The 19,424-nt window shown below is 50.7% G+C and overlaps 1 protein-coding gene across 1 annotated transcript in view; it reads right to left on the reverse strand.

Annotated features, from left to right (window-relative positions):
- Positions 1-230: 230 nt before the first annotated feature.
- The window catches only part of NCAN (neurocan), a 31,185-nt gene continuing 11,991 nt past the window's right edge, over positions 231-19,424 (reverse strand). The window contains exons 4-15 of the mRNA XM_015234991.3: positions 18,641-18,815; positions 18,403-18,530; positions 17,533-17,826; positions 16,083-16,679; positions 14,412-15,884; positions 10,133-10,249; positions 8,671-8,784; positions 7,190-7,348; positions 5,768-5,850; positions 3,785-3,929; positions 2,848-3,030; positions 231-2,612 (exon numbers count right to left, since the gene is read on the reverse strand). Coding sequence (XP_015090477.2) covers positions 2,473-2,612; positions 2,848-3,030; positions 3,785-3,929; positions 5,768-5,850; positions 7,190-7,348; positions 8,671-8,784; positions 10,133-10,249; positions 14,412-15,884; positions 16,083-16,679; positions 17,533-17,826; positions 18,403-18,530; positions 18,641-18,815 — 3,608 coding nt within the window. The 3' untranslated portion in view covers positions 231-2,472. The remainder of the gene's footprint in view (positions 2,613-2,847; positions 3,031-3,784; positions 3,930-5,767; positions 5,851-7,189; positions 7,349-8,670; positions 8,785-10,132; positions 10,250-14,411; positions 15,885-16,082; positions 16,680-17,532; positions 17,827-18,402; positions 18,531-18,640; positions 18,816-19,424) is intronic.

The following is a 19,424-nucleotide window of genomic DNA, read 5'->3' on the forward strand; positions in this document are numbered from 1 at the left end:
TCTCTCTGCCTGAAACTCTTCTTTTCTTCCCTTCCTCATCTAGTTAATGCTATTCTTCCTTTAGAGTCCATTCACCTCCTCTAGGAAGCCTTCCCTGACCACCTCCCAGGGGCCATATCTGTTCTGTTCACCACTATCTCCTCAGCATCCAGCACAGTACATGGCTCATAATAGCAGTTCAGTAAGTCCTTGCTGAGTGAATGAATGAATGAAGGTGTCAGGAGGCAGGCTGAACTGTTAAAAATTTTTATTAAAATGTTCAAGAAGTACATTAATGTCCACAGTGTCAGATACCACAGACCCACAGAACACTGCAGCTGACAGCAAAACCAACAGAACCCAAAGCTGTTCACACGCACACACACTCAGACGCATGCCTCACACGTGGCACACGCAAACACACGCACATCTCAAAGGGAAAGACCAAAAGACAAACCACACACTTTAGAAAAGATCAGAGCCCCCTCCCACCATGGAGCTGGGGTAGGGGTAGGGGCAGGGGCAGGTTGAGGGGGCCGGGGCAAGGAGCATAAACCAAGACCCTCCCCAAAAAAGTTGCACCCCCAGAGGCCCCCCACTCCAAAAGGAAATTCTTTTGTGACATGGATGTCTGAAGATGTGTTACTATTTTTACACTTTTTAAACCAAGAGGAATTATCAAAGCTAGAAGACAAACCAATATCCCTGGATAATGGATGGATAAGTGGATAATGTCTTAGGGATGACTAAAGACCACAGTCAAGGATGAGGGTCTCGTTTGCACTTCTCAATCTTTTCCTGAATTTTCCTGTGTGTTAGAGTGTGGTTATGTTTCAGTTCCTTTCCCCAAAGAGAGTGGGTTTGGAGTCAGACAGAGGCAGGACCAAATCCTTATTCCTGTCTTGCAAGCCAGTGCCTTTCTCTAATCTGAGCCTCAGTTTTGTGTTATGTAAAGTGGGAAAATATTGGTTCCTAGGTCACTGGGCTGTTGCGAAGATTCAAGGAGATAGTGTGTAAGTCCTTAGCATGGTACCTACTCCATAGTTACTACTTCCTGGGAGGGATATAGGCTCAGGCAACACATTTCTTTCTTTACCGAACTCTTAGCTGGACCATACATTTGCTTCTTTTCTTTCCTACAGAGGGCCATTTTCTACTGTGGTTCTTAACATTCATCCACAGATGCTACCCAGACTAGGTAACCCAACTCCTCTAGGAGTTGAGAGTGGACAAAGGACATGGAGGAAAAGCTGTAGCTCTTTCCTGCCAGAGATCAGGAAGCTACATGCTGACTTCTGGCTTCGGAAGACCTTTTACAGGTCACAGATTTGGGGGAGGAAGGCAAAGTGAGTTTTTTACCACTTAAAAAATTTAAAAAACTGAGAGAAAAATGTGTGTGTGTGTTTAGTTTTTAACCCTGCACATCCCTCTACATGACGGCAGGTAGATGTCACTACTTCAAGTGTTAAGCATTTCTAGTCCACCAGGCAATGGATGGAGGCAGGGATGGGGTGAGTAGGGGTGGAACCCGGGCAGGGGCGCTACCAATGTCTGCTTGAGGGATGGATATGGGCACTGAGCTAGAAAACTTGGCACCTCCTTGGTCCAGGAAGGAGGTTCTTTGTCTCCCTGAGAGATGGAGGGGGAAGAAATCTGGACTCATCGAGCCCTAATCATCCTCTCATCTGTGTGTGTGTGTGTGTGTGTGTGTGTGTGTGTGTGTGTGTGTAAAATTCACCATACATGCAGAACCACCAAATTTTAGTATTGGACTAGACCTGGGAGGGCAAGCAATACATCTTCCCATCCCATCATTGCCCAGAAATTGCTCTGACCATTCTGACCTCTAATTCTGAGGGCATGGAGGGAGGTTGTTCTAAAAACATTCCTAAAATTCAGTACTTAGGAGTTCCACACTCAGTTTATCCAGCCAGACTAAAGACCAAACTTGGGCTGAAGTCCAAGGTAAAAGGAGAGCAGTCATCAAGTTCAGTGTACTTCCATGTAGTTCCTACTCCCAAAGCCAATGACCTTCACTAAAGGCTTTAGCCTGCATTTAGGACATCTGACAGTTTACCGAATCTGAATCTCTGGTGGTAAAAGCAGTTCCTTAGTGTGAATCCAAACACATGTTCTTGCACCCTCATCAAAGCCTTATTTCAACAACTGGCAGTCAGCCTTGCCAACAAAAGTCTAAACAAGTGCAAAGAATGGTCTTTGCCGATTGTGCTTCCCTCCACTGGAAAATGCTCCCAGAGTTCAGCCCGACTAGAACTGATTTTTCAGACACATGGCTACACCTGCCAAGAGGACCTTGTGTATGTAAGAAAGAGGAAAGAGGAGCTTTTTACAAATGGTTATGTAAGGGGAGGGGATGTGGTTTGGGGCTCAGGGGCTTTCGGACCCTCTTGTTTCTCTCTGGGCTCTGTCTCCCCAGGTGAAGGCTCCAGGGGAAGTGTGGGAAGGGGGTTGTGCTTTCTTTTGCCTGGTTCTTCAGCAGAAATTCCCTTCTTCCTTCTCCCAGTCCTCTGCTGGGTGTTTCTTGTGTTTTCTGCGCTCCTTGCGCGATTTGTGGTGGCGATGCTGGTGATGGTGATGGTGATGGTGTCGCCGCATCCGATGGGACCGTCTGGCTGCAGGGAAGTGAGGGAAGGTAGGAAAGTGGCAAAAGCTGATTAGAGGTGGGTTCGCTGATGGATCAGGCCTCCGCAGGGGAGGGCAAATGAAGGAAACAGCAAACAGGCTGGTAAGTTCTCACTTATCTGCAAGGCAGATATTCAGCCAGATCAATGTGTGCAGGGATGAGATGTTTTGGAGACTACAGATAGGTGGAAACTTGTGCTGGGGTGTCTGGGGGAAGCCACTCACGTTTGGTGCAGACAATTTGGGGCCGGTCCCATTTGCCATTGCTCCGGCACCGGATGGTGGCCACATGGTGCTGGGCAAATCCTTCATCGCACTGGTAGCGTACAGTGGCATGGACATTATACTTGGCCTTGCGGGCACCGATGGGCGAGGCATTCTCCACTGCCGGAGGGGGACCACACAGCACTGGGGATGGAGGAACCTCCAGTTAGAGAAATGGACAGGACTGAGGCTGAACTGGTTTCATCTCTTGTGATGAACCCTTAACATGTCCCCTCTTTGCCAGGCTGTGACCTCAAAGGGCTGGAAGTAAATGTGTCCATCTCCTCTACCCAAACCAGGAGCCTCTCAGGCACAGGAATCTCCTAGACACATCCTGCCTCCTAATTCTTGTGCATGATGGGAATGTAGGAGATGGGAGGCAAGAATAATCTGAGCAAATGAAAGGAAGAAAGGACATGAAAATTGGCAAAGAAACAGAAGCAAGAATGAAGAAAAATATAAGAGAAAGGCAGACATGAGAAGGCATCTGAGTGTTTCCTTCATAAGTAAAGAGTTCTTACAAGTCAATAAGACTAATGAGCCCATAGAAAACTAGGCAAAGAAGATAAACTGGCAGGTCAAAGGAAATTGACTACATACCAACAGCTTATCAACATATAAACGGTTGGTTATTCTCATCCTCAAAGATGTGCAAACTATGGTAACAACAAGATACTGTTTTTTCACCACTTCAATGAACAAAAAACAAAAAATTTGAGAGCACACAGAGTTGGCAACGGTGGGGAAAAAATGGGCACTCTCACATAGGGCTAAAGAGTGAGAACTGGCCTGAACTGACTATTAACATTTCCAAACTTAAATAAAACAATGAACCAGTGAATCTGAAAGGCAGGAGGAAAGGTAGGGGGAAGGGGTGGAAGGGAGAGTGGCAGCATACCTGTGCCCTTCTTACAGACATAGGGGAGGTTGTAGTTGCAGGGAACATCATTCCAGCGGCCACTCTCATGCGCAACCATCACCACGCAGTCCTCTCCTCCAGCGAAGAAATTGTCGGGCTGGTTCTCCCGCCAGTTCTCATATTGCTGTAAGAATAGGGAGCAGCAGGTGCTCAGGGGACCTGCATCTTGACCCAGGCTCTGGCACTGGCACTGCGGGACTCTTCTGGCCAGACCATTCAAAGTCGGAAGGACTCAGTGTTCCCATCTCTACAATGGGCATTGTTCTACCTGAGGAGCCCTGGCCACCACTGCAGCCTGAGTCAACCCTCCTCTCGTTGTGTGGCTGCAGTGCCCTCTTCTCTGGTCTTCTTGCCTCCTGTCTCACTCCCTGATAGTCTGTTTTCCACATAGGTCACTTGCTGTTAGGTAAATAGTTGAATAAATGGTGACCTCATGCTGGAAGTCCAGGAGGACTTCCCTGAGGAGAAAACAGGAGAGCTGAAGACTCAAGGATAGAAATGGTGCAGGCAGGGGACAGAGTTCCAAGCAGAGGGAACAGCTAGTGCAAAGGCCCAGAGGCAGGACTGAGCTGGTCATGTCTAAGGAACAGAACAGAGGATAGGAGGGCTGGAGCTGCTGGATCCAGTTTGGGTGTGGTCAGAGAATGGGTAGGGACCAGTTCTCACGGTAGAGGAGAGGAGGTGGATTTTTTTTTTCTTATTGTGGTGAAGTATATATAATATAAAATTTACTACTTTAACCATTTTTAAGTGTCCAATTCTTTGGCATTAATTAGATTCACAATGTTGTGCAAACATCACCACTGTCTATTCTCAGAATTTTTCATCACACTGAACAGAAACTCTGTACCCATTAATCTATCACCCCCCATCCGCCTTCCCTTCAGCTTCTGGCAGCCACTGATCTACTTTCTATCTCTATGGATTTGCCTATTCTAGATATTTCATGTAAGTGGAATCATACAAATGAAGCCTTTAATGTCTGGATTTTTCCCTGAGCAAAATGTTTTCAAGTTTTATCCACATTGTAGCTTTTTAATTCCTTTTTAATGACTGAATAGTATTCACTGTGTGGATGGACCACATTTTGTTCATCTATTCATCCATGGATGATCATTTGGATTGTTTCCACCATTTGGCTACTGTGAGTAGTGCTGCTCTGAACATGGGTGTACAAGTATCTGAGTTTCTGCTTTCACTTCTTCTGGGTATCTACCTAGGTGCAGGATTACTGGGTCACCTGGTAATTCTAGGCTTAACTTTTTGAGGAAGAGCCAGACTGTTTTCCACAGCAGGAGGAGGTAGGTTTTTTATCTTGGGAGGGCTTGAAGCCAGGAGAATCCTGATCTGATGTATAATTTCTAAATGGTTCCTATGGACAAGGGTTTCCTTTTGTGGTGCTGAAAATATTCTGGAACTAGATCATTACACAGTATTGCGAAAGTACTAAAAGTCACTGAATTACATGCTTTAAAATGATTAATTTTATGTTAGGTGAATTTCATCATAAATTTTTAAAAAGTCCCCAGAGCCACCAGGTAAAAGGGACAGGAGTGCAGGTGAGCTGCTGCAGCATCCAAGTAAGTGCTGAGGGAAGCCACATAGTGAGGGGATGTAGGGAAATGGACACACTTGAGAGTCTGGCTGGAGGACCAGGTGGAGTGAGCAAGAGGGAGGCGTCAAACCCCTTCCTAGGTTTGTAGCCTCAGTCACTGGGTGACTGGCCATTTACAGAGCTGGGAAGTCGGAGTGATGTGGGGCTTTGCTGAAGCTTCTTTGCCAACCCCGGCATCTCAGAGCCACTGGGGGCCTTTGATGGCCACCTGTGGTGGTTTTGCACAAGTGGATAAAGTGAAGCCAGAGGGCAGGCGTTGCAGCTTACCTGAAACTTTCCACTCTAGGCAGGGCCCTGGTCTGCAGTCTGACTGCAGGGACCCAGGCCCCCAGGCTACCGCCACTCACCAGCCCTGTGTTGTCTGTCCACTGGAAATCTCGCTCCACAATCCTGTGGTTCAGGCCAATCCATGTGTTTTCACGCCCAAAACCTGCAGGGTAGGGGGTCATGGGAGCTGGGTACCTGTTCCTCCTCCAGCCTAGGTTGCTGGCTGGAGGCCAGGCAGGGAGCATGGGAGGGGTGACCTAGCCCCATCCCTGACCTGGAGGTGGGCTGGAAGGGGATGGAGGTGAGAATGAGAGGGGGTACCCAGAACCCTTCCCCCAGTTCCGAGTATGAGATGGGGGGAGAGGACCCCAGCCTGGGGGCCGTGGGCTGGAGGCCATATACCCCTATTCCCTAGCAGGCTGGGACTCTGGCTGCCCTCAAACCTGGGGAGTGGAGGAGGGGCACAGTAAGGGCTAGAGTTAAGCTCCCAGACTTGCCACTATTTGTGGCTTAAACAAAATGCCCGAGGTAAAAATAAACAGTCATATCTTTGCAGAAATAACACAGTAAGGGATAGGAGAGCCATTGGATGGGGCCAGACAGGGCAGACAGGTGAGTCTGAATGACCCAGTCAGTCACTGAGGAAGGAGGAAGAAGCTGGATGAGTGTGTGTTTGATCACACTGAGGAAAAAAACCAGCGGACCAGGGAATGAACAAATGGAAGAATTAACAGAGGACCAGAGGAGGACAATGAATAAATAAACAGATGAAAAAGGGCAGAAGGGGTAAGGAGTAAATCAATAAATGCTGGATTTAATTAATTAATGGGACACTCTTCTCTTTCTCTAAGTCTCTACACAGCTCCTTCCTCATTTCATCCCTCAAATTACAGATGCTTCTCCATTGCTCTCTATCCCCTGGACCCATTTTAATTGTCATCGGTGCACTTAGGAGCAGCTAAATTATAGTATAGACTTATTTAGTTAGATATTTACGTGTTTGCCTATATCCCTTAAAAGAACATCACTCCCTAAGGATAGGACAATGTGTCTCTGTGTCTGGAATGGTGCCTGGCACATAGCAGGTGCTTAGTAAATATTTTGGTGAATGAATGAATGAAACGAATGAATGAACTGACAAGTGAAAAAATAGACAAAATTAATAAGTGGTCAGGGAGTTCGAGATTTGCAGGTATTAAGTACCATGTATAAAATAAACAAGTTTATACTGTATAGCACAGGCCACTATAGTCAATATCTTGTAGTAATCTATAAAGAAAAAGAAAATGAAAAGGAATATATATAGATATGCGTATGACCGAAACATTATGCTGTACACCAGAAACTGACACATTGTAAAGTGACTATACTTCAAAAAGTAAAAATTGGTCAGAGCTTGCATTAACGAACACAGCTTCAGAAAGGTGGTGTCTTCAGGACCCTGGGGGGTGCCCTAACAAAGGGACTGCAAAGGCCACCCTTGTGCACCCCAGAGTTCTTACTGTTAATGAAGCCATGTTCTTCCGGAGAGTGGATGCTGGTCAGGTGGCCAGCTCGACGGCGGCAGTCCCTCTCTGCGTCCTCCCATGCCCGCCGATGGGCGAAGTAGCGGTAGCAGTGGCCCTGGAACTTGTGCCAGCCGTGGTCACAGCCCTCTGTGTCTGAGAGGTGGGAAGGGAGTATGAGGGGGGCTGGCCTCGGGCAGAGCCAGCCGTGAGCACAGCCAGCCCACCAGGGAGAGAGCCCAATCCAAGGTCACTGCAGGGCTAGATGACCCCTCGCCCTGGGCCTGTCCCCACCCCCTGCTTTGTCCTCCGAGCCTTTCACCTCTCTCCTCCCATTTTCACTTCTTTCTGTTGCAGGAAGAGATTCAACTGAAAGATCATTAACACCCATCCCCTCTTGTCCCAACTCTGGTGTCTCCTCTGATCTGGCCACACTCTCTGTGTGGACCTGGGAACTCAAGAAATGGTCTCCGGAAGGCCTAAAATTTTCCTCCTGGAAAAAAGCTTGAATAGACATTTCTCCGCAGAAGATATACAAACAGCCAAGAAGCACATGAAAAGATGCTTACCGCTGTGAATCATTAGGAAACATGTAAGGACCACAATGGAACACCACCTCACACTCATTAGGATGGCTATAATTTTTTTTAAAGGGAAATAATGAGTAATGGCGAGGATGTGGAGAAATTGGAACCCTCATGCACTGCTGGTGGGAATGTAAAATGGTGTAGCCGCTGTGAAAAACAGTCTGGTAGCTCCTCAAAAAGTTAAACACAGAATTACTATGTGACCCAGCCATTCCACTCCTGGGTAGACACCAAAAAGGATGTGGTAAAAAAAAGAATGGAAAACAGGTGTTGAAATAAAAACCTGTACCTTCATAGCAGCACTATTTACATTATCCACAAGGGGCAGACAACCCAAGTTTCCACTAAGTGAAGAATGGATAAACAAAATGTGACCCATCCATTCAATGGAATATTATTCGGCCATAAAGGAGTGAATGGAGCACTGACATGTGCTACAATGTGGATGAACCTGGAAAACGTTATGCTGAGTGAAAGAAGCCAGGCACAAAAAGACATATAGTGTATAACCGCATTTATATGAAACATCTAAAATAAGCAAATCCACAGAGACAGAAAGTAGATTAGTGGTTGCCAGGGGCTGGAGAGGAGGAATGGGGAGTGACTGCTAATGGGGACAGAATTTCCTTTGGGGATGATGAAAACGTTTTAAAACTAGCTAGAGATGGTGGCTGCACAACATTGTGAATGTACTGAAAGCCACTGAATTGCACGCTCTGAAAAATTACCCCTACGTTATAGGAATTTTATCTCAAGAAAATAATTTGCCTCCTGTCTCACTTATGGCCATGGAACCAGAAGCAGAGACCTGGAGCATCATGTGTGGGAAGCTGGCAGCCCAGCACCCAACCCCACTTCTGGTACTGTTTCTGGGGCCTCACAGAGACTCACCTTTCTCGCAGAGGCTGCCTGCGTAGCTGGGGAGGCAAAGGCAGACAAAGGCGTTGACCTCATCGATGCAGGTACCTCCGTTCTCACAGGGGCTCGAGATACAGTCGTCTATATCTGGAGGGGAAGGTGGGGCCGAGTCAGAGGTCAGCCTCCCCTTGGCTCCCAGGCCCCATGGGGAATCAGGCAGAAGATGTGGTCACGATTCTGCCATCTATCCCAGAAACTGAGTGCAACGGCAGTGGTCTGCACAGATGGCCCAGTGACTCTGGAGGTCAAGAGGGTGGAATCTCACACCATTAACATGAAGTAGCACCAATGGTAGCAGATGCCACTGGGTGGGCTGAAAGCCAGAGTGTGCACTATGTTCCACCTGACTCCGGAACAGTGAAGGCGGGTTTGGCAAATAGACCCATAGAATGTCAAAGCTGGAGTCTTTTCAGAATGTGGAACCTAGAGCAACTGGGCTCCAGAGCATTTGCAAGGACTCACAGAGTCACAAAGCTGTTCATAAGTAGAGGGAGCTATCAGTTGAACACCCCTTCTATCAATCCCTGGGTAGTTATTGCCTAAGGCATGTATGATGCCAAGCAAGTCACTTCCTGTCTGTGAGACCTTTTCTTCTTTCTTTTGGCAAAATCAATTTTTCTTTCTTTCTTTCTTTCTTTCTCTTTCCTTTCTTTCTTTCTTTCTTTCTTTCTTTCTTTCTTTCTTTCTTTCTTTCTTTCTTTCTTTCTTTCTTTCTTTCTTTCTTTCTTTCTTTCTTTCTCCCTTTCTTTCTCCCTTTCTCTCTTTCTTTCTCAAAGTGGTAATAATCATGGCACCTTCTCAAGGCGGGTGGGAATAGCTCAGTGGTAGGGCATGTGCTTAGCATGCACAAGGTCCTGGGTTCAATCCCCAACAACCACATTAGAAAAATAAAAACAAGCAAAAAACTGTATTAAAAAAACTTGGGCACTTTGCTGTCTGTATGTTACACTTAATTAACAATATTAAAAAAATAATGACACCTTCTCAATGGTAATTGAGTGGAGAGTCAATGGAAGAGCTCGAGAAATTATATTGCTTATAATTATTGTTATACTTTCATAATTTGTTGTAATTCTTGTGTTACGCTTTGGGGCTAGTATCCAACAGTTCTGATGGTGGTGCCTATACCCCTGCCCACCCAGGATAGAGTGGGAGATCCCTTGGGGCCCTTTGCTCATAGGAATCTAAACCTTACCATCCTTTTGTCGTCCCCTCCCCAACACCTGCCTGGTACTACTGGGAGGTAGCACACCAGAGCATTCCCTCAGGATGAAAGCTCAGCTGGTTGGTGCTGGGGCTGATTTACTGGAGCCAAAGAGCGAGGGAGGGGAAGGGAGCATCTGAAGCCAGTATTCTGTGATCACTGAGTCCTCATGGGGGTGGCGGCTCTGGGTCAAACAAGTTTACATTCAGATCCTGAGTCCAGGGTACTCACCAATCTCGCAGTTCTCTCCGGTGAAGCCCTGGTCACAGCTGCAGCCATACATGGTACCATTGGCTTCACAGGTGCCCCCATGCAGGCAAGGGTTGTTCTCACACGGATCCAAGGGAACTGAAGGATGGACAGACATTGCAGGAAGGAATCGGACCACCAGGTCTGCCTTCTGGGAATCCAAACCTCCGACCCCTAAGGGCATTCTCCCTCTCTGTGGAGTCCCCTCTATAACGTCCCAATAAGTGATTGTGAACTTCCTCTAGCATGCCCCTGTGATGAGCTTACTCTTTCTAGGAACTGCCCCAAAGCATCTGCATGTGGCATAGGCCTTCCTTGGACTGAACTAGAATGGGCTTCCTGCAGCTTCTCTTAGGAAGTCTCCTAGAACATGGTTTAAGTGCCCCCCTGACTTGTCTTTCTCATCTAGACATGCCCTACTGGTCACTGTGCTTCTCATTCTTTGGGGCAAAAAAGGGGACATAGGTTCCTGATGGGTATGAACAGTACTGGAACCAGAGGGAACCATCACCTCCCTCATCCTTGTGGTTCAACCTCTGCTGATGCAACCTCAGTGGTTATAGTGTGGAGAAGTGGTGGATTATAGCAGTTATAACCATAGGCTGAGCAGTCAGAGAGGCTGGTTCAATCCCTACCTCTGCCACTCACTAGGGGACCCTGGGCAAATCACTTCTGTGAATCTCAGTTGCCTCATTTACAAAATGGAAATAAAAATAGCTTCTCCCTGTCTCCCAGTTCTGACTATAATGCCGTATCTGGCTCTGTGTATATCAGCCTGGGGCCTCTTGAGGGGACTCAGTGTTGCTTACTATGGACAGGGCACCCAGGGGACATTGAGGAATGTGAGGCCCTGTCCCCTTCTCTCATCATTTTGCAGCTGGGCTTCCCTGGAGGCAGAAGGGTCTCCCCTCCCCATCTCAGGGGCCCAGATGCCTTGGTGGGTGGTCTCTATTCTGAAGCTTTGGAGGAGCAGAGCAAGATCCCTCCATGTACCCCAGATGACATCCACCCCTTGTCAGGGCAGTGTCAACCCTTCCACCACAAAATACTAGAACCGAGACCCATAGAAGGGCAGGGCCTAGCTCAAAGCCACATAGCAGGACAGTACAAGAGCCAAGACTACAAAAGTCTAAGGACTCTGGAAGCCCAGCTGAAGGCCATCTCTTCAGCCCCTATAACCTAGAATTTGTTTCTGTTTTGTCCTGGTCTGGGGCGTCACAAGAAACTGAGATGATCACAAGTAGTCACCTCTTCTCTGGTCTTCTGGCCTCTACTTTCACCTTCCACAGGTTGTTTTCCCCACAGTTGCCAGAGGGAGCCTATGTAAACCTGAGTCAGGTCATGTCCTTCTTCTGCCTAGACTCCTCCATGGCTCCCCATTGCCCTCACAGGAGAAGCTAAAGTCCTTATCACAGCCTATAGGGCCCTGTGCAGTCTTCCCCGATATCTCCCTGCCCTACTTTCTCTTCTCCCCCTCTACTCGCTTCACTTACTCCGTTCCAGCCACACTGGCTTTGCTGTTTCTCCTACACACCAGGCACAGACCTACCTCAGGGCCTTTGTACAAGCTGTTCCTCTGTCTGAACTGCTCTTCCCCCAGATCTCTCCATGGCTCCTCCCTCACCTCCTTCAGGCTTGCTCAAATTTCAGCCTAATCCCTCTTCCAAAACTAAAACCCACCCACTAGCATCCCCTACTCCTTGCTTTACCTTTCTCTTTTGTCTTTATTACTTTCTAACCTCCAATATAATTTATTAGGGTCATTGTTTCTTATCCATGTCTCTGCCCAGAGCAATGATGTTCCACATGGCAGTCACATATGGCTATTTAAGTTTAAATTAATTAAAATGGAATAAAAGTTAAAAAGCAGTTCCTCAGTCTCACTAGCCACATTTCAAGTGCTCAGTAGCCATGGGTGGCTGGTTGCTATCATATTAGACAGTGTAGTTCGAGAACATTTCCATCATTGGGAAAGTTCTAGAGTGTTGCTCTAGAATGTCAGCTCCCAGAGGACAAGGGACTTGGTCTCAACGTGGTGCCTGGAATATAGCAGGCACTCAATAGTTGCTTGCTAATTGAATGAAGGTAGACGCTGTCCCTCCTGCAGTGGCTGAAGCCTGTCCTTGGGGCAGTGGCATGTACCCACCGGGGGATGGCCAGAGAGGGCTGTAGCTATGTCTGTGCCTGGTGCCACCCTAGCACGTGCATGCACACGCGTGGGACTGCCAGGCGCGGGGATGTGTAAGCCCCGCCAGGTGCCCTGAGCTGCTGACACCTGCCCACGGACTGGCGGTGACTCAGTCGCTTGCTGGTGCTGCATTTATTTTTGGCTTCATTAGCATTTCTGCTGCAAGCAGTAGGTGGGTAGGCACCCGGGTCTCCCCCAGCACTGGCAGCCTCTCTCCACCCTGGCTGCCAGTGGCTTGAATCTGGAGCCAAAAAACCAGCAATGTCCAAGACAGATTCAGCCGTGGCCCTGGGGGCTCCTCCCAACGCACCTTCCTTAGCATCCCTCTACATGGCTTCCCTCCCGCCTTTCTGATCATCCCTTCTCTAGTTCCTTTAGCAAGGAGCCTCCTTCCCTCTGCCCATCCCCCACAACCAGTCTCTTCTCTAGCTACCCCGGTAAGCTTACCCCCTCCCCAAGGCCCAAGGGTTTTGTTTTGTTTTGTTTTTAATGACAATGAAATAAGCATCCTTTCCCCCCCTTAACAGAGGCACTGAGGATCGAACCCAGGACCTCGTGCACCCACGCCAAGCATGCGCTCTACCACTGAGCTATACCCTCCACTCTTGAAATAAGCATCTTATTTCTGTGATTGAGACCGAGACTGCTATCAGACAGCCTGGTTTCAAACCTTATCCTTGACACTCCCCAGCTGCACGACTTTGCACAAGTCACTTGACCTCCCTGTGCCTCAGTCTCCCCATCTGTAAAGTGAGGATCATACTAGAACTTGTTCCATGGGGCCATTAAAACGATTAACCAAGGTGATTCCAGTAAAGTGCTCAGAACAAGGCACTTGAACAGGCAGTCACTGATAAGCATCAGACTTTATTGATGCCTGTGCCCCTGCCCATGGTCTGCCTGCCTCCTGGGCATCTTAAAAAAAGAATATTTGAGGGGGAAGGTATAGCTCAGTGGTAGGGTGAGTGCTTAGCATGCTCAAGGTCCTGAGTTCAATCCCCAATACCTCTATTAAAATAAATAAATAAACCTAATTACCTCCCCTCCAACAAAACAGAACAAAAAAATTATATGAAGGATGTGAAAAAGAATTTTTAAAAAAGAGATGCGGCCCCAGACACAGCCCAGAGATGACAGGGTGGGCGATGAAACCTTGTATCCGCTATTTCCATCACCACGACACTTTGCCTTCAAAAAAAGGAGCAAGTGTAAAACCAATTGTGTTAATAAGAGTGTTCTCCAACTCAGAAAAAGTGCCTTTTAATTAGCTTCTTCTTCTTTTTTTTTTTTTTAAAGCTCACTTGACCAGAAAAATAGCTCAATATGGCAGGCCCTTAAAAATAAAGGGCTGGAATTTTCAGGCTGAGCTGTGGGCAGACCTAGCCCTAGGAGAATAGGCTTTCTCTGGACTCCGCTGGGCACATGTGGACTTAGTTGCCAACTGAAGTTCAGTCACGACTAGCTGGTAGTGATGTATCTCCCAGAGCCTCAATTTGCTGTCTACAAAATGGGGGTGATGCCCACCACTCCCACTCCTTCCCAGCACCCACTTTCCCTGTGGCTTGAGGTTATCTGCACCATTGAATTCCAGTTGCAATTCTCACTTGTCCAGGAAGCCCTTCCTGCCATGCCTCCTTCCCTCCAGCCCCACCCTGGGGGGTGTGTCTGTGTCCAGCTATGTCTTCCCCAGACTGAGGCATCACTGAAGGTAGAACTCGAGCATACACAGCACTGTTGGCTCAGAGTGGACATGAACGTGATTTGTTGATCGTACTCATCCCCAAAACCAAACTCCACCCAACGCCTCATCATTCCCTCATTACTCGCTGTGCATGAAACACACCAAACACAACTTCACTTCCTGGCCTTTGCCCAGGCTAGTGCCTCTGCCAGGAACACCCTTTTCGCAATTCAAACTCTGCCTGATAAACTCCCACCTTCAACATCATCCCTTGCTAGAAACATTTCCAGACACCCAAGAACAACCCTTCCTCCCAGCTCTGGGCTACCCCAGCCTCTGGTCCCCAAGCACCGCCACAGTGGCCTGGATGAGACCGCAAGCTTTGAACTCACCCTCCTCTGCACTCTCATTTGCAGGGGTCCCTGGCAGGGCTGGCTCCTCTCCACTTGCTGTCTCCTCCCAGAAGCCCTCCACACCTGGACTCCCTGCCAGGACCTCCAGCTCAAATTCCGCTGGGCCCAGGGAGGAAGGCAGCTGGGTGCTGGAGGAGTCCCATGGCATGGTAGACTCCCCCGAGGAAACTGAGATGGGCTCGTCCAGGCTGGCTGCTGTCGGTGTCCAAAGAGGAAGAGCGGGCTCCCCTGGGGGGCTGCCGTCAGCCAGAGGTGCCAAGGCTCCTGGGGTTTCCTGAGTCACCACCTGGCCCTCCGGCTCTGGGTGGGGTTGGGAGCTTGAGGAGGCCATTGTGGCCATGGGCAGGACCCCAACCTTGCCCCCCAGGTCCTGGGACATGCGGGATGTCACCACACTTGTATCCACAGCCACTTGAGGGCTCACAGTGAGGCTTTCAGCTCCCTCAACCACATAGGATCCAGGTTCCCAAATCCCACCAGCATCACTGGGATCCAGTGTGGCCGTGGTATCCATGGAACCCACCGGGGCTCTTCCATCTACAGCAGCCCAAGGCTCCAAACTTGAGGTGACCTTGGGCATCAGGGAGACTCCAGGACCCCCTGAGGGTGCAGATGAGGGGTGGGGGTCTAGCCCTTCACTGTGTAGTGAGGACAATGTGTCCTGCACCTCATCCATGGTGGCCTGAAAGCTGGAAGTGGGGTTCTCTGCTGTGCTGAAGACCCCAGACTCAGACCCTGAGATGCCTCTGGCTCCCACAGGCTCACTGGCAGGCTCAGTGGGAGTGGAATCTGGCACCACATTCCCGTCCACAGAAGTCTGTGGGCTGGTTCTGGGGCATTCAGCTTTGCTGAGCCCAGTAGGGCTGGTTCCCTCAGTTTTCCTGAAGTCTGTCTCGGGGGAGTTAGGACTGGGTCCAGCTCGTGTGTCTGTGGCTGCCTGCAAAGGGGCTGTAGTACTCCCTGTTCTGTGGCTGCTGAACGTCGGGGATGTGGCCTCTCCACCTTGTCCTGTCAGGCCTGAGGAGGGTAGGGAATACATTTCTGGATGAATGGGGTCCTGGAGGCTGGTCTCTGAGTCAGAGTCAGGGGAAGGTGGGGCAGCGACCATGGCCTCACTATACTCCTTGACCCCAGTGGTGGTGGGGAGAGACGTAGGGTGTGATAGAAGCCACAGTTTGGGGGCACGAAGCATGGCCATGACAGGGAGATCAGGAGAAATGACCATGGGGGATGCTTCCCATGGGGCAGTGCTGGGGCCCTTCAAGGGGCTGGGAGCAGAGCCAGTGGCCTCTGAGGCGGACCAGGGTAGGTCGAGGATGGCTGGCCTCACACTGGGGCCCTTGGCTTCCTCTAGCTCCAGGTCAAGGGCTCTGCTGGGGTCAGGGATGATGGGTGGGACCATGGTTGGGGGCCACAGCCAGGACTCTGTGGGGGTCCTGCCACCAGGGGAACCTGCAAAAATATCAACAGTAATCATAATTATCTCTCTGCAGCTTCTTCTGCTGAGTGCCTCCTTGGCTCCAGGCCTGAGGAAGAGGGGTCTTCTGGAGGCTTGGTGAGGCCAGGGGACCCAGGTGTGATTCAAAGCCTCCTCCCCTGTCCCCCTTGGATTCCCAGGCAGGTCCCATCTCCCCCTTGGACCCCACTCACCATCTCCAGGCACATCCACCTCATTGGTCAACACAGCCCAGGGGCTTTGGCTCCGGCCACTCCCCAAGGCATCTGTGGCTCCTGTGGCCAAGGGAGGCTCCACGTAATTCCCAGCAACCTCTGGAGTAGGGGTCTGGATGCTGGCCTCGAGCCCCCCCTTCAGCCCTCGCTGGGGTTCCTGTTGCTGGAAGTGGCGCCCGTTCAACCCTTTAAAGCGCCCCCTCCTCCTGGGCATGATGCTGGCTGGGGTTGCCTCTGTGTGCATGCCCACTGCAGTGCCTGCCTCCACGGTGCTGGGGCTGGGGGCCACAGTGCTCAGCCACTCCTCCTCAGCCTCCAGGGCAGGCACTGAGGCTAGCGTGGGTCTCCCAGGGGCAAGGCTGGGGGTCTCTTGAGACTCCTGCTTCTCTGCCAAGATCAGAGGCTCTTCCTCCCCACTGGACATCAGAGGCTCCTGGAAGTCGGGAGTGACTACCTCCTCCTCCCCCAGGCTAGGCTCCAGCTCTTGGGCAGGGGGCCCTTCTGCCGACAGAATTTCCCCCTCATCCCCAGACGAGGGGGTCTCTGGGTCTCCATGTTGTGATGTAGGGTGATGAGCTGTGGGAGAAAGCAGAAGAGGGTGTGTTAGGCCCAGGAGCTGTTGGTACGTTCTGCCTGAAGTCTACCCACATTCTAGCATGCTGCAGCACAGATCTTCTATATCTCTGTCTCTACATGCCCCTTCTGTCTCTATGGCTTGTTCCTGGGATCCCCTGGACTGAAAGATGGAGGTATAAAGTTATCATCCCCACTGTTCAGGCTAGGGCCCACTGTCAAGATCTGTTAACTGGTCATGGAAAAGGATCAAGAGACAGCTTGGCTGGTGGGTAAAGCTCAGGCAGTGGGCAACTCTCAGGGGGGCCGGTCAGACCAGGGCCATGGCTCCTCCCCTGGGAGAGGAAGAGCCTAATGGGCATGGCCTTCCGACGAAGAGATTTTTTCCCCCTCTTACACGTAAGACAGCTTCTTGGAGTTGAGATTTGCAGCTTCTGAGGGTGTGGCTCGACCCGAAGGGTCATCCCCGGTCCTGTCTCTCGGGGTGGGGCCTCGTTCAGGGGGCGTGGCTAGCCAAGGCATCACTTCCTCCTAAGGGGTACTCATGGGCGTGGCTCCAGTAAGAAACGGTCCATCCAGGGGTGTTTCTCAGGGACCTCAGCCGCTAAACAGGACTTCCCCCACCAGAGCTTGGCTTTCTCTGGGGTCGTCCTCTCGCAGGGCGGGGCTCCTACAGAAAGACTGTCTCAGGGGCGTGACCTTCCCCAGGGGGCGGAGCAAGTTTTCACGTGTGTCTCCCCTGCCTAGCCCCCACCAGAAAGCCAAGCTTCTAGAGGCGTGGCGGTTACCAAGATGTATGCCCTTGGGGCGTGGCCACTAGGGGACACATCCTCAAGGGGCGTGGCCTCACACGCACCTCGGAAGCAGTAGGCATCGTAGCGCTCTCCCGGAGCCGGGAAGCCGGTGCGGTTGGCGAAGCGGTAGACAGTGCGCACGCCAGGGGCTGGGCCCCCGCAGCGCCGGCGCGGCGTCTGGATCGGGTAGCGCACGCTGCCATCAGCCAGCCAGCCTGGGTCACACTGGTCCAGGCCCTCATGCCAGGCTAGGTGCAGCTGTCCCACGGAGGCCAACACGGCGCCCTGGCGGCGGCACTGGGCACGTGCACCGGCCAGTGTCAGGCGGCGGGCCAGGCCTACGTAGAAGACCTCGCCTGTGGGAAGGCGCGGGAGAAGGTCAGAGGGGCCCCAAGGGCCTTCCTCCGGAGCCCGGGAAGGGGATTCCACTCCAGATAGCCCTGATCTGGTCAGATTTGGGTTGTGGTTAAAGGAAACGCTGGCAGCCGCAGCTGCATACCCCCTTCACCACAGCATCACGATGCCCTTACCTCTCACTCAGTGCTAAGAGGGGGGACTTCAGTTTCTTTTTTACAAGTGAGGTAACTCAGGCCCTTCAACGGGTTGCACATCAGAGAGAGGGAAAGGCTTGGTGAGGAGGGGCTCAGTGAGTAGGAAGGGGAAAGTGAGGCAGGGATGGGGGGAGGATAGACTCAGAGAAGGGGAAAAGGCCTCAGAGAGGAAAGGGGCTCAGAAAGATGGAAGGGGCACAGAGAAAGAGAGGGGCTCAGAGCGGGGAGGAAAGCTCAGGAAACCGGTGGGCCCAGGTGCTGGCTGCAGGTTTAGAGAGGGATGAGACTTGGGAGAGCTGGGCAAGGACTTAGGGAAGGATGGGGGTTAGGGAGGGTAAAAGAGCTCAGGGAAGGTGGGGGTTCTGCCAGCCCCAGACTTACCCCCCAGCTCACGGGCAAAGCAATACACATCGTAGAGTTCCCGTGGGTCTCGCCTCCCATAGTTCCTCACCCCTGGAAGGCTGCTACGGTCACCATAGCAACCAGGACGGGACTGGGTGATAGGATACCTGACAAGACAAGGTGGGGGTCCCTCTCAGATGTGTGCTCCTGGGGCCCCCAAGGACCATCTTTCTCCAGGGGCTAGCTCTCCATCTCCCTACCCTGTGTACCCCCTCACCGAACAGTGCGGTCAGAGAGCCACCCGGCATCACAGTTGTCAAAGCCATCCTCAAAGGCAGCTTGCAGGTGCCGCGGGGCTGCAATGGTGGCAGAGCTGAGACTGCAGGCCTCCTGGGCCTCAGTGAAAGACAGCGCGTAGCGATCCCGGGCTGCTCGGTAGTGGAACACAACACCTGTGGGGGAACATCCAGGATAGAGGGTTGATTTGTGCTGGAAACTTCAAGAACAGACCTCCCTCTTGCAGAATGCCCCGCCACTACCCAGTCTGATAATAAGAGATCTACTGCCCTACACTGCCCTGTACCACATCTGTTCACTCAGCACCAGAGACAGTGCTATGGGGAATGATGGGAAGTGAGACTGCTATGCCCCCATTTAGCAGATGAGGAAACTGATTAACAATGGCCATAAACGGCTAGAATTTGTCAAATATTTGCTATGTAAAAGGCATTTATAAACATTATCTCACTGAAGTCTTACAACAACCCTGTGATTATCCCCATTTGCAGAGGAAAAAACTAAGGTCAGAAAGGGTGAGGGATAGGTCTAGGGTCACACTAGTATTATAAGGGGAAGCCAGAATTTATATCCTGGAAGATCTGACTCCAAAGATAGTATTCTTCATGCCCAGGGTTAGGCCCTGGAGGTGACAGGAGGCATGGAGAAGAGTGAGAGAGAGAGAGATTCTGCCTTTTTGGAATTAAGTACATGCACTGATAGGGGAAGAACAGCCAGCAATGGGCGATCACATGTGGTTCTTGCCCAACTTAGAAATGGAGTCA

This window comes from Vicugna pacos, chromosome 22, assembly GCF_048564905.1.
Source record: "Vicugna pacos chromosome 22, VicPac4, whole genome shotgun sequence".
Classification (NCBI taxonomy): Eukaryota; Metazoa; Chordata; class Mammalia; order Artiodactyla; family Camelidae; genus Vicugna; species Vicugna pacos.